The 15166-nt window shown below is 40.6% G+C and overlaps 1 protein-coding gene across 1 annotated transcript in view; it reads right to left on the reverse strand.

Moving 5' to 3' along the window:
* Positions 1 to 835: 835 nt before the first annotated feature.
* Positions 836 to 15166, reverse strand: part of LOC112072086 (calcipressin-3-like) — a 74054-nt gene continuing 59723 nt past the window's right edge. The window contains exons 4-5 of the mRNA XM_024139500.2: positions 9520 to 9691; positions 836 to 3827 (exon numbers count right to left, since the gene is read on the reverse strand). Of these exons, the coding sequence (XP_023995268.1) occupies positions 3664 to 3827; positions 9520 to 9691 (336 nt within the window). The 3' untranslated portion in view covers positions 836 to 3663. The remainder of the gene's footprint in view (positions 3828 to 9519; positions 9692 to 15166) is intronic.

A 15166-nucleotide genomic window follows, 5' to 3' on the forward strand; every position in this document is an offset into this window, starting at 1 on the left:
CAGATTTCAACAGAACAGTATACAACAGTAACGGACGGTATTGACCGTTTTGTTTTGTAGACATTCCAAAAAAACAAACATTAAACTGAGTCAATTTTTAACACGACACAATAAGAATTGATTTGATCGAGCATTTCAGAACTTTTTATTTATTTGTATCTTTACATCAACATAAAATTAGAAGCCAACATTTTTTTAGCTGCATACTGGAACTGGCGTCAGCAACAAAATCACTATAAATGTTTCTCGTTTCGCCTGTGACCCAAAATGCTCCCAGTTTCAGAGACAGCGGTCAGTAGAAAACATCAGATCAGCCTCGTCAACATAATCATTATCTTAGTCATCAATCAGCAATATTATCACCAGTCAGCACAACTAGAAAGTGTCTGTGCCATTGCATTGTGTTTCAACACTCGCTGGCTGCTTGGTTTTTAGAAGTCACCTCTGAAAGGACAAAGCTTGCACTTGAAATTATGTTCCAGGGACAAACACTAACAAAAACACACATATGTTCTGTGGTTGCAACCAACCATCATCTCAAAAGACACATTTTCCTGTTCTTCCTACCACACCTATTCAGTAGTACACTCCTGCACATATATCAAAAGGCCTCCGAGCCTTCAAACCCCCAGTAGCGAGAGATGATGAGTGTTAAACGCACGCTGCTCTGCTAGTGAGAAGGCTACCCAGGTGTTTATTTTGAAAAACAGAAGACTTTTTAAAAAAGAACAAAAGAAATATAGAACATTCTCTCTAGCAAGACTGCCTTTACAGTGAGAAGGAAAAAGACTGCCTTTACAGTGAGAAGGAAAAAGACTGCCTTTACAGCGAGAAGAAAAAGACTGCCTCTACAGTGAAAATAAAAAAGACTGCCTTCACAGTGAGAAGAAAAAAGACGGCCTTTACAACGAGAAGAAAAAAGACTGCCTCTACAATGAGAAGAAAAAGACTGCCTTTACAGTGAGAAGAAAAATACGGCCTCTACAGTGAAAATAAAAAAGACTGCCTTTACAGTGAAAATAAAAAAGACTGCCTCTACAATGAGAAGGATAAGACTGCCTCCACAGTGAAAATAAAAAAGACTGCCTTTACAGTGAGAAGAAAAAAGACTGCCTTTACAGTGAGAAGAAAAAAGTCTGCCTTTACAGTGAGAAGGAAAAAGACTGCCTTTACAGTGAGAAGAAAAAAGTCTGCCTTTACAGTGAGAAGGAAAAAGACTGCCTTTACAGTGAGAAGAAAAAAGACTGCCTTTACAGTGAGAAGAAAAAAGACTGCCTCTACAATGAGAAGAAAAAGACGGCCTTTACAATGAGAAGAAAAAAGACTGCATTTACAGTGAGAAGAAAAAAGACTGCCTTTACAGTGAGAAGAAAAAAGACTGACTCTACAATGACAAGAAAAAAGACTGCTGACAATAAAGTGCTCGCATGCAGACAGACCATCTTTTGTTTACTAATATGAGCAAAAATATCTGTCATTTTTCATGCTGTCTAACACGGAAAAGGTTTAGGTTAACCGCCGAGGCCCACCGGAACACTCCTCCTCAACGGTTGGGCTTTTATTTTGTTTAAAAAAAACACTGGTTTCAAAACACCTTTTCAGGTTGGGAATGAAATCAAGGACTCTTACATGGAAAATTCTGTATACAACAGACTACATGGAATAGTATGTATACAACAGACTACATGGAATTGTCTGTATACAACAGACTCACTATATGGAGAATGTTTGTGAAAAAACTAAAACATGAGGGACTTTTTATGGCATCAAATCATTGTAATAACAGACACATGACATTATAGTTGACATGTTATGCTTGTTGTTATTCAAAGTGCATGGTCAGGAGAAACGTCTATCATTCTGGTAAAAGTTACTCTTAAATTTACTCCTAAAATATTTAGGATTAAAATGAATGACTAAAAGCACACTTAATTAATTAATTCTTAATTTTATTTGGGAGTTGGAAAGAACTTGTTGTGAGCAAAATAACAACTGTTAATGCAGCAGTATTCCAAATTGGAGTAATTTGCRCTAGGGGCGCTGTACTACTATGGCTGACCCTGTAAAACACATTTCATGTGACAATAAAACTCATTTTTAATAACATTTTWAAAAACTTTCTCTTTAGTTTCTTGAGTTTCCAAAGGTTTGTGCTGTGACTGCAATGTGAGATGAAGGCTTTGGTTGCTATCTCCAGAGGCTGGGTGGCTAATTAAACTTTTTCAATTTCTCAGCAACGCTTAATGTCAATCATTAAAACCTAATGGACTATTTCCACCTACTGACTATTGAGCTATTTACAGCAAGAACTAAGAAGCAGTCTTCAACTTTTAAGAGCTGACAGAGGAAAGTCAGGACATTCCTTTAGTATAGCTCCAGAGAGAGAGAGATTCTCAGTGTAAAACAAGCCATATAGGTCTGAGAAGAAGACAGCTGTGTTGATATCATAACAAGACCCCAAAACATTACTGGAAAGATGGAATATAAAATAAATGCCCTCCGAAAATGTCAACACTCCTGTAGGAGATTAGTCTTAGCCTCTACTCCTATCCTAAAGCCCAACTCTTAGGCGTTACTCCTATCCTAAAGCCCAACTCTTAGGCTTTTACTCACACTGTAAAGGTCTCATTCACTCTGTCTTTTCACTCACTCAGCCAGCCTCCCCCCTCACACCTGACACTATAAAACTAGAGATATGCGTGTCGTCTTAAGCGTCATTCCATTTCCCTGTCATCTTGACCAGTATAAAATGCTCCCGACTACGTTAGTAAGCATGCAAAAAAACAATTGTTTGTGGTATCAAATACATTTTAAGAAGAATGCACACCTAGTTCAGCAACACTTCAATAGACACCTCTCTGATTAAAAGGACATAAGCAGACCCCCCCCCAAAATGTAAATAAAATGCAAACACCACCATAACTTTGATGTTACCGCGTGGCCACCTGTTGCTATGTAGTGTGACCTCCGTAGGTTCCTTTGCTTTATACAACAGTTTAGTATTTGAGTCTCTGTAGGAGTATGTTCTTATATATACATGAAGACAAGAAGAGGAATACCAGACAGCCAATCCTCATTCTGTGTTAGCAGAAACAACCAATCAGCTGATATCATAAATAGCAGAAGAAGAACAGACTAACAATCAGAAGAACAAATTTATATCAAAAAAGTTAAGAAACTCAAAAAACCTCATTAGAGGTATTGCATGTCCCCGAAAGACCACTGCGCGACACAACTAACCAGTGACAGTAAGCAGGAAGGAAATAAATACTACTAGAGAGGAACTACTACAGATGAGAGCTGAGTGTATAATCTATGACAGGGTGCCTGCTTTAGGAGGACAAGGTGTTACATACCCGCCCCTGGCTGATCCGAGGTCAAGGGGCAAGAGTTAGGCACCCCCCCCTCCCTTTCCTTTGAGTGTGATGAGTGTGTGTAAATCTCATCCATCCTCCATCGTCCATACAGGCCAGACCGCCTCATCCCATCCAATAGCCATGCTCCCTCCACAAACACCACCAACTGTCTGCTGTTTGTGTGTTTTGGGTTGAACTGAAATGAGGGGCGTTGCCTTGCTGTGCTGTGCGACTGCAGAGACAGAGAAGACAGGGCTTGGTGCGTGTGTGTGTTGCGGTCGTGGGAGTGGGGTCCGTAACGGGCGTCCTAGTTCAGGACTTGCGACGGGCCGTCGGGGCGCCGGGTTTGGACYATCTGCTGTTTCTGCTTGGGCCGCGCTTCGTCGTTGTCATCCTCTGCATCGCTGTCGCACACATGCACCACAACGCTGGGGGTTGACTCAGTGCCCGCATGCAGTTCATACTTCTCCCCTAAAGAAGGAGAGGGTAGGGAGGGATGGAAGGAGAAAGACAGGGAAGGATAGAGAAAGAGAGAGAGAAAAGGGGTAGAAAGGGGTTTGAGAGCGTGAAAAAGAGAGAGGAAGAAAAACCGACAAAGACTTTAATCCACCAGACTTGATTTGCCTTTAGAATGCAACACATCCATCAACAGCCCTACAGCCGCATTCCAGGTTCAATCTCTTGATTAGATGGCCAATGAAAGTCTGATCTACAATTGAAGCAGATTGATCAGACTGCAGGACAGATCCAAGCCTATAGTACCAGAGGTAGAGGAGCCTGTAAATAAGCCCGACAGACATTAAAAAAAACAACGGTAACCACTAAGCCGCAGGATCAGAAAATCAAATGAAATCACATTTGATTGGTTGCATACACATATTTAGCAGATGTTATCGCAGGTGTAGCGAAATGCTTGTATAACATGGCTCCTCTAGAACTATGAACTGAGTGTTAGCCTAGCACTAGATGAAAGAGGGAACCTCCCCTGCGATGGCTGACGTTATCAGCTGGAATAACACTGGCTGTGTTAATGAAATGTACTGCAGGCTAGGATAGGATCACACTGGCTCCTGTTGCTATCGTGTGCCAAACTACTCCAATAGAAAAGACAGAATACATATACGTATATATAGGGAGAGAGATGAAGTCGGAAGTTTACATACACTTAGATTGGAGTCCTTAAAACTTGTTTTTCAACCACTCCACACATTTCTTGTTAACGAACTATAGTTTTGGCAAGTCGGTTAGGACATCTACTTTGTACATGACACAAGTGATTTTTCCAACAATTGTTTACAGACAGATTATTTRACTTATAATTCACTGCATCACAATTCCAYRGGGTCAGAAGTTTACATACACTKAGTTGACTGTGCRTTTAAACAGCTTGGAAAYTTCCAGYAAATWATGTCATGGCTTTAGAAGCTTCTGATGGGCTAATTGACATCATTTGAGTCAATTGGAGGTGTACCTGTGGATGTATTTCAAGGCCTACCTTCAAACTCAGTGCCTCTTTGCTTGACATCATGGGAAAATCAAAAGAAATCAGCCAAGACCTCAGAAAAAAAATCGTAGACCTCCACAAATCTGGTTCATCCTTGGGAGCAATTTCCAAAAGCCTGACGGTACCACGTTCATCTGTACAAACAATAGTACGCAAGTACCCTGACCTCAATCCCGTAGAACATTTGTGGGCAGAACTGAAAAAGTGTGTGCGAGCAAGGAGGCCTACAAACAAACCTCACTCAGTTACACCAGCTCTGTCAGGAGGAATGGGCCAAAATTCACCCAACTTATTTGTGGGAAGCTTGTGGAAGGCTACCTGAAACGTTTGACCCAAGTTAAACAATTTAAAGGCAATACTACCAAATACTAATTGAATMTATGTAAACTTCTGACCCACTGGGAATGTGATGAAAGAAATAAAAGCTGAAATAAATKATTCTCTCTACTATTATTCTGACATTTCACATTCTTAAAATAATGTGGCGATCCTAACTGACCTAAAACAGGGAATTTTTACTAMGATTTAATGTCAGGAGTTGTGAAAAACTGCGTTTAAATGTATTTGGCTAAGGTGTATGTAAACTTCCGACTTCAACTGTATATATTAATACTATACACTACTAAACTACACTTATAAAAAATTGAATTTTATTTATCACATGCTTCATAAACAACAGGTGTAGATGAACAGGGAAATGCTTACTTACGGGCCCTTCCCAACAAACAACTGTATATATATATATTTACTACCATTCAAAAGTTTGACATCACTTAGAAATGTTATTGTTTTTGAAAGAAAAGCAATTTTTTTGTCCATTAAAATAACATAAAATTGATCAGAAATACAGTGTAGACACTGTTAATGTTGTAAATTACCATTGTAGCTGGAAATGGCTGATTTTTTATGGAATATCTACATAGCATCCCGGAGTCGCCTCCACTGTTGACGTTGAGACTGGTGTTTTGCGGGTAATATTTAATAAAGTTGCTAGTTGAGGACTTGTGAGGCGTCTGTTTCTCAAACTAGACACTCTAATGTACTTGTCCTCTTGCTCAGTTGTGCACCGGGGACTCCCACTCCTCTTTCTATTCTGGTTAGAGCCAGTTTGCGCTGTTATGTGAGGGAGTAGGACACAGCATTGTACGAGATCTTCAGTTTCTGTCAATTTCTCACATGGAATAGCCTTAATTTCTCTGAACAAGTATAGACTGACGAGTTTCAGAAGAAAGTACTTTGTTTCTGGCCATTTTGGAGCCTGTAATCGAACCTACAAATGCTGACGCTCCAGATACTCAACTAGTCTAAAGAAGGCCAGTTTTATTGTTTCTTTAATCAGAACAACAGTTTTCAGCTGTGCTAACATCATTGCAAAAGGGTTTTCTAATGATTTATTAGCCTTTTAAAATGATAAACTTGGATTAGCTAACACAACGTGCCATTGGAACACAGGAGTGATGGTTGCTGATAATGGGCCGCTGTACACCTATGTAGATATTCCATAAAAAATRGTCCGTTTCCAGCTACAATAGTCATTGTGCTTATACAGGTTCAGGAGTAATGCTGGGAAAGGTACTTTCTTGTATACTGGAGCCTCAGAATGGAATGAGGTGCCTCTGCCTATAAAAACAACGTCCTCTCTGGACAGCTTTAAAAATAAAGTAAAAATATGTTTGATGTCTTCTGTGCCCATATGAATAACCCCTATGATGTAACTGGAATGATGAGATAGATGTTCTTCTTTTATGTTTTTGTTTTATTATTTCACTGCCATAKTGTGTTCGATCTTGTCTAGCCATCTTGTCTCAAGAGGACCACAATGGAAATAAGTCCCAGACTTTATTGTGTGTTATCCTCGATGATTTTATTCATGTGCATGTATGGCTTTTAAGATTTATTTGTGCTTGTTTTTTTAAATGGTCAAATTAATAAACTAAACTAAAACATTTTTTACAACATTAACAATGTCTTCTCTGTATTTCTGATCAATTTGATGTTATTTTAATGACAAAAAATGAGCTTTTCTTTAAGAAACAAGGACATTTCTAAGTGACCTCAAACATTTGAACGGTAGTGTGTATATTTAWACATACACACATTTAATCCATGCCATAACGGTAATGTCCTGGCATGGATTAAATATTATACGATTCCTAAAAAATACAGCCAGTATCAGTACATCAAATMGAGGTATCACAGATAAGATTTGATGTAGTCGGTGCTGTTTGATTCCGGAGGATTCCAGGGTTAAGCAACACAAATGCTCCTCATCACAACCTCCTGAAATACATATGCAGATTGCATCACAGTTGCCATGGAGACCAGACAGGGCCAAGGGAAACATGAGAAGAGGTTTCCCACACTGCCCGTCTGACAYAAAAAGGTCCTGTTTTGTTTTGGGAAGGTCACTACCACAGGCGGCCAGCAGAGAGCGGCAGCGGGCCACACTGCAGCGGAGCACTAATATGATTTAGAGACAGGCTAAAGAAGCCCCAGCAAGAGCCAAGGCCTATTTCCTGATGCCTTCTGGTGTTACCATAGTAACAGCACTGTGTTGGTGGGTCTTCACTGCAACATGGTAAATCATGTAATGTAGGAATCATGATTTTTCCTGTAATGCATTATGCTGAGGGGCTGGGGGCGGTGCATAAAAGATTAAGCCAAGTCAAAGCAATGCTCAATGACATCTTCTTTGACAGCCGTTCAGGTTTGTAGGTAGACCAAATAGAGGCACTCAAAGTGCTGCAATATACAGATGTCTGGATTTCCAGACAACCACAGATAAGAACCCAGGTTGGGAGTGGCACCATCATATAATGGTGTAACTAACTATAGCGTCTGTCTGCCGTTATGTTCGCATATTACTGGTGAGGAGGCTTTCCTTTCCASAGATAACCAGGGTCTATACCATCGTAAAACAAATACAATAATAATCTGTACATTCTTCCGAAGTGTGCACTTGTTCACTTTCCTTCATAGGGATCTCAATAGCATACTCCTTGCATCCATTCGCCTCTCTCCTCGTCTCAAAACCCATTGGAGGAGAAGTTCAAAGGGGAGGAGACGAGGAAGGAAATGGCTGAAGTAAGAAACATGGTGGAAACTCCTTCTAGCTCAATGCTTTTACATTTGTTGGGGAGTTGTGTACGAGTGCACACTTCAGAAGAATGGACACAGTATTGGGCCGCACAGACAAGACTCCAAATGACACAGCGAAGCATTCTGAGAACTCGGTGACCTCTTGAACCATGTGACCCTACTGCCTTGTCTCCAGGAGAAAGAACACTCCCTGTTTGATATGGCTGGCATTTCTAAAAGGTCACCTCCTGACTGCAAACGCTAGCCCTTTACCTAGCAAGAGAGACAGGGACAGAGTATGCCCAATGCTAGCCCTTAACTCAACCCGACAGACAGTCACAGAGTATGTCCAACGCTAGCCCTTAACTCAGCCATACAGACAGTCACAGAGTATGTCCAACACTAGCCCTTAACTCAGCGATACAGACAGTCCCTGAGAATGGCCAATGCTAGCCCTTAACTCAGCCAGACAAACCAGCTCAGAGTGTGGCACACGCTAACCCTTAACTCATCCAGCCAGACAGACAGACAGACAGTCACAGAGTATGTCCAACACTAGCCCTTAACTCAGCGATACAGACAGTCCCTGAGAATGGCCAATGCTAGCCCTTAACTCAGCCAGACAAACCAGCTCAGAGTGTGGCACACGCTAACCCTTAACTCATCCAGCCAGACAGTCAGAGAGTATGGCCAATGCTAGCCCTTAACTCAGCCAGACAAACCAGCTCAGAGTGTGGCACACGCTAACCCTTAACTCATCCAGCCAGACAGTCAGAGAGTATGGCCAATGCTAGCCCTTAACTCAGTCAGACAGACAATTACAGAGTATGGTCAATGCTAGCCCTTAACTCAGTCAGACAGACAATTACAGAGTATGGTCAATGCTAGCCCTTAACTCAGTCAGACAGACAATTACAGAGTATGGTCAATGCTAGCCCTTAACTCAGTCAGACAGACAATTACAGAGTATGGTCAATGCTAGCCCTTAACTCAGTCAGACAGACAATTACAGAGTATGGTCAATGCTAGCCCTTAACTCAGTCAGACAGACAATTACAGAGTATGGTCAATGCTAGCCCTTAACTCAGCCAGATAGACAGTCTCAGAGTATGGCATTAGGAAGTATGTGTGCCATAAGAGAGAGCCATTAAAGAAACAGAATAGCGCTCATGTAACCGAAAGGTCGCTGATCTGAATCTCCGAGCCGACTAGGTGAAAAATCTGTCGATGTGCCCTTGAGCAAGGCACTTAACCCTAATTGCTCCTGTAAATCGCCCATGGATAAGAGCCTCTACTAAATTACTAAATTGTAAATATTGTAAGGATGAATCTCTTTTTCTGATACACATTCATACTTAGATAACCGTCCAGCATACTGCACAAAGAAATTGGATGTGTTTACGCTACTTGGTGCACTTTCTGGGATCTTACTGTCATCCTAGGATTCTCACAATAGCACAGCACATGGAGCTGATGAGCTCAGTTCAGATAACAGTGCCAGTAGATACATGCTATATGAGATTGTAGGGTGTGTAGACTGTCAATATGTATGTATGTGTGTGTGTGTATGTATGTACTGACCTGGGCCCAGCTTGGCCACCGCACACAGCAGGTCATAGTTGATACCAGGCGTGGCGTCTTCGCTCTGGCTCCAGCCCACGGGCGGCGAGGCAGGGGGCGAGATGAGGAACTGTTTGACGGGCGCAGGAGGAGCCAGGTACGACTTGTCTATATCCTCCCCAGAATTCTGAACCTATAGAAGGTGGAGAGGAGAGGAGAGTGGGACATGTCAAAATGGATGTCAGTGATAAAATCTGGGTCATGTTCATTTGGAATGGAAAATATTGAAAACGTTTAGCAACTGAAAATGTAACAAGTCTAGGTAGTCCCTGCCTAGTTTGTTTTACTGTTTGCTCCTTGTATTTTTACTGTTTGACCCTGTCTCCACTTACCCCCATAGACTCTTACCCCTATAGACTCTTACCCCTATAGACCCTTACCCCTATAGACCCTTACCCCCATAGACTCTTATCCCTATAGACCCGTACCCCTATAGACCCGTACCCCTATAGACTCTTATCCCTATATACCCTTATCCCTATAGACCCTTACCCCTATAGACTCTTATCCCTATAGACCCTTATCCCTATATACCCTTATCCCTATAGACCCTTACCCCTATAGACTCTTATCCCTATAGACCCTTATCCCTATAGACCCTTATCCCTATAGACCCTTATCCCTATAGACCCTTACCCCTATAGACCCTTACCCCTATAGATTATTACCCCTCTAGGCCCTTACACATATAGACCCTTACCCGTAGACTATTACCCCTATAGACCCTTATCCATATAGACCCTTACCCGTAGACTATTACCCCTACAGACTCTTACCACTATAGGCTCTTCATGTAGATCTGAGAGGATTGGATCAGTATAATATATAAATGATCTTCCTGTTGGCTCCCTGGACTGAACACAATGTACTGGATTATATCTAATACAAGACACACACATCTTGGCTCGTCCCTTATGGAACCTACACCTCAGAACACACACGCTGAGTACACACACAGACAGGCATGCATAAATACACAACACATACACACACACACACACACACACACACACACACACACACACACACACACACACACACACACACACACACACACACACAATACACACAGCCATACATCAGCTAGGATGAGGTCAAGTTGGCTTAGAGGCCACTACCTTCTCAATGGGGAGAGAATAAAAATAGAGTAGAGAAAATACCACTACATTCTCAATGGGAGAGACAGTAGAGAAATACACTACTGTCTCAATGGGAGAGAACAGTAGAGAATACCATACAATCTCAATGGGGAGAGTCAGTAGAGAAATACCATACATTCTCAATGGGAGAGACACAGTAGAGAAATACCACTACACATCCTCAATGGAAGACCTAAAGTAGAGAAATAACACTACTTATCAATTATGGGGGTACAGTAGAGAACTCCTACAGTCAAGAGACTACCAGATACAATCTAATGGGAGAGACTAACAGTAGAGAATACCACACATTCTCAATGGGGAGACTACAGTAGAGAATTACCACTACATTCTCAATGGGGAGACGTAAAGTAGAGAATATACCACTACATTCTCAATGGGAGAGATACAGTAGAGAATACCACTACATTCTCATGTAGGAACCGAGTACTCTATCGGAGTAGTAGAAATACACTACATTCTCAATGGGGAGACTCAGTAGTACAGAAATTATACACTACATTCTCAATGGGGGAGACTACAGTAGAGAAATAATACCAGTCCTCTCAATGGGGAGAGTACAGTAAGAATACCACTACTATTCTCATTGGGAGAGTACAGTGAGAAATACACTACTTCTCATTGGGGAGTACAGTAGAGAAAATACACTACATCTCAATGGGAGTACAGTAAGAGAAATACCATACATTCCAATGGGGAGATACAGTAGAGAAAATTCATCTACATTCTCAATGGGGAGATACAGTAGAGAAATACCATCTACTCTCAATGGGAGAGTACAGTTAGAGAAATCACACATTTTGATCTATGGGGAGACAATCACAGTAGAGAAATACCACTACTATCTTCAACATGGGGAGGACTACAGTAGAGATATCCACTACATTCTCAATGGTGTTCTCTGAAGGTACAGTAGAGAAATACAGCTACATTCTCAATGGGGAACTACAGTAGAGAAATCCACTACATTCTCAATGGGCGAGACTACACTGCCTAGAGAATATACCATACATTTCAATGGGGAGATACAGTAGAGAAATACTCACTACTCTCAATGGGGAGACTACAGTAGAGAAATACCACTACATTCATCATTATGGGGAAGTACAGTGAGAGAATACCAATTTACAACCATCTCCTCAATGGGGGACTAAGTAGCTTAGAAATACCACTACCATTCTCATGGGAGATGTACTAGTACGATGACAATACCACTTACAATCCTTCTCAATGGGACGAGACTAACAGTAGAGAAATACCACTACATTCTCAATGGGAGATACAGTAGAGAAATACCACTACATTCTCAATGGGGAGACTACAGTAGAGAAATACCACTCATTCTCAATGGGGAGACTACAGTAGAGAAATACCACTACATTCTCAATGGGAGACTACAGTAGAGAAATACCACTACATTATCAATGGGGAGACTACAGTAGAGAATACCACTACATTCTCAAGTGGAGACTACAGTAGAGAAATACCACTACATTCTCAATGGGAGACTACAGTAGAGAAATACCACTACATTCTCAATGAGGAGACTACAGTAGAGAAATACCACTACATTCTCAATGGGAGACTACAGTAGAGAAATATCCATACATTCTCAATGGGAGACTACAGTAGAGAAATACCACTACATTCTCAATGGGGAGACTACAAGTAGAGAAATACCACTACATTCTCAATGGGAACTACAGTAGAGAAATACCACTACATTCTCAATGGGGAGAGTACAGTAGAGAAATACCACTACATTCTCAATGGGGAGACTACAGTAGAGAAATACCACTACTTCTCAATGGGGAGACTACAGTAGAGAATACCACTACATTCTCAATGGGGAGAGTACAGTAGAGAAATACCACTACATTCTCAATGGGAGAGTACAGTAGAGAAATACCACTACATTCTCAATGGGGAGAGGTAATAGTAAGAAATACCACTACATTCTCAATGGGGAGAGTACAGTAGAAAATACCACTACATTCTCAATGGGGAGACTACAGTAGAGAAATACACTACATTCTCAATGGGGAGAGTAAGAGTAGAGAAATACCACTACATTCTCAATGGGGAGATACAGTAGAGAAATACCACTACATTCTCAATGGGGAGACTACAGTAGAGAATAACCACTACATTCTCAATGGAGACTACAGTAGAGAAATACCACTACATTTCAATGGGGAGATACAGTAGAGAAATACCACTACTTCTCAATGGGGAGACTACAGTAGAGAAATACACACTTTCAATGGGGAGTAGTATTCGTAGACAGTAAACTTATTACATTCTCTTATATGGGTTAGACGTACGGGTAGAGACAAATCCATGACCGTTATCAATGGGGAGAATAGTCGATTGATAATATTTCATGATGTTGAGTTCCAAATGGGTAGGAGAGACATCATTCGTAAGAGATAATAAACCTGACTGGACGCACTTCTCTCAGGATTTGGGGAGGGAGAAAGTTAGCATGTAGATTGAATTTTATACCCAAATTGGAGTACGCAGGAATTCTACGAATTGGGGAGAGAATTACTTAAGTTAGAGCAATTTACTAATCAGGAGTTAGAAGTTATGATGGGGATAGCCTAAAGTAGATGAATTATACTATGGCAATTGCGTAAATGGCGAGAGGTAAAGTAGAGTAAATATCACTTATACTTTACTATTCGAAGTGGGGGAGTAGAACAGAGTAAGAAGAAATTTATACAACACTTTATTCTTCAATGGGAGGAGTTAGAAGGATATTTTCAAATTGGTGTACTGCGTAGACTAAAAGATGTAGAGAAATACCATATCTGGATCTACTCATACGGCACTGGGCCGCGAGAGTACTACGGTATGAGAAATACACTAGCGTACATTCTACTGGGGCGAGAGTAAGGTAGAGAAATCCACTACAATTCTCAATGGGGAGCTAGTAGAAGAAATACCCTTACGTTCTCAATGGGGAGCATACAGTCAGACGAATCATCGTACATTGATTCAATGGGACAGAACTGACAGTTAGAGGAATACATACCCACTTCTCAATGGGCGGAGGATTTACGTAGAGATAATACCACTCAGAAATGTCTTATGGGCGAAGTCACTATAGTAGACGAAATACCGACTACAACCATCTCTAATTGGGGGGGATGGAGTACAGATATAAAGAAGTTCAAGAGAAGGATTCAAGTCTGCAACACAATAATTGCTACCTCCCGACGTGCCATTTTTGATTCAACCTGCACCACACATAGTGTTTGTCAGAAAAGCATGTTTCAACATCCTTGACTTGTCACTCATTGATTGTGCTTTAATACTATACGTGACATTCAAACAGAGTCCCATCCTATCATCACAAGACCGGCTCACAATGACATAGTGAGAATAACACTATTTGTATAGATAATTTTAGCAACATGTATTTTATGAAATTAATCACAGATCATATATTTATAATTACGTATTCACAACACAACCTCGAGTCAATACTTCATAGATTCTGAATACCAATTTGGACCTAGCTAGAGAATTTACAGTCTATAACAACCTTCATTAACCAATAATTATGGTTATTTGCCATTCATAGTCGTTTAGACATGATTTATCTCGCTAGGTTCAAATATTGTTCCACTTTACCTGCGCATATTGATTGTGGTAGCATTTCCATGTGCGAGAACATCTTACCTTGGTTCACTAGACATTCCTTTGCCGTACGACAAATAGATCGAAAGAAGAGATAAGAATTGTCATGACGTCACTCCAATGTATATCGCTTTCGACAGCTCAGCGACTATCACTACAGTTCATCTTCACACTCACTATTCAACTAAAAACACACGAGTATGCGATAGAAGAAGGATGAGGTGAATGTTCCTGACCTGCCGGTTAGGTTTTGAATTGAAAATCTACTCTAACATCTAAGATGGAGATCTGATAGATAATTAGAAATGTATAGTCATGATTCAATTCTTAATCTATTATTTGTTATCAAAGATTTGAAGAATATATGTTAAATAGTACAAATATCATTATATTGAGCAATTCCGCGTCGTGGAAAGGTTTGTTAAGAGAGCTGTATTGCGTGCATAGGCTGCTTTCTACATAAAGTATTTGATAAGGTGTGTAATAACGTCATTGTAATGAGATGAGTTCGTGATTTAATGTCATCACATACTTATTTGCTAAACATGTATCCTTACAGAGATGTGTGTTCATATGTTTATTTGGATGAGGGAGTCTTGTGTGTAGACGTAGATCTGTTTTGAATTCTACGTTGTAATATACAATATTGTGTGTAAAAAGTCAATGGGTTTTTGAAATTCACTTTTGATTGGCACTTCTGGTGGCAGGTTGATTCAAAGTCATCGGTTATGCGTTTGCATTTTTGTCGTATTGTCAGCACTTTAAGTCTGTCTTTTCTATCTTCTATTCTAGTTATCTGTACT

The sequence above is a fragment of the Salvelinus sp. IW2-2015 genome, unplaced genomic scaffold (genome assembly GCF_002910315.2).
Source record: "Salvelinus sp. IW2-2015 unplaced genomic scaffold, ASM291031v2 Un_scaffold1820, whole genome shotgun sequence".
Lineage (NCBI taxonomy): Eukaryota > Metazoa > Chordata > Actinopteri > Salmoniformes > Salmonidae > Salvelinus > Salvelinus sp. IW2-2015.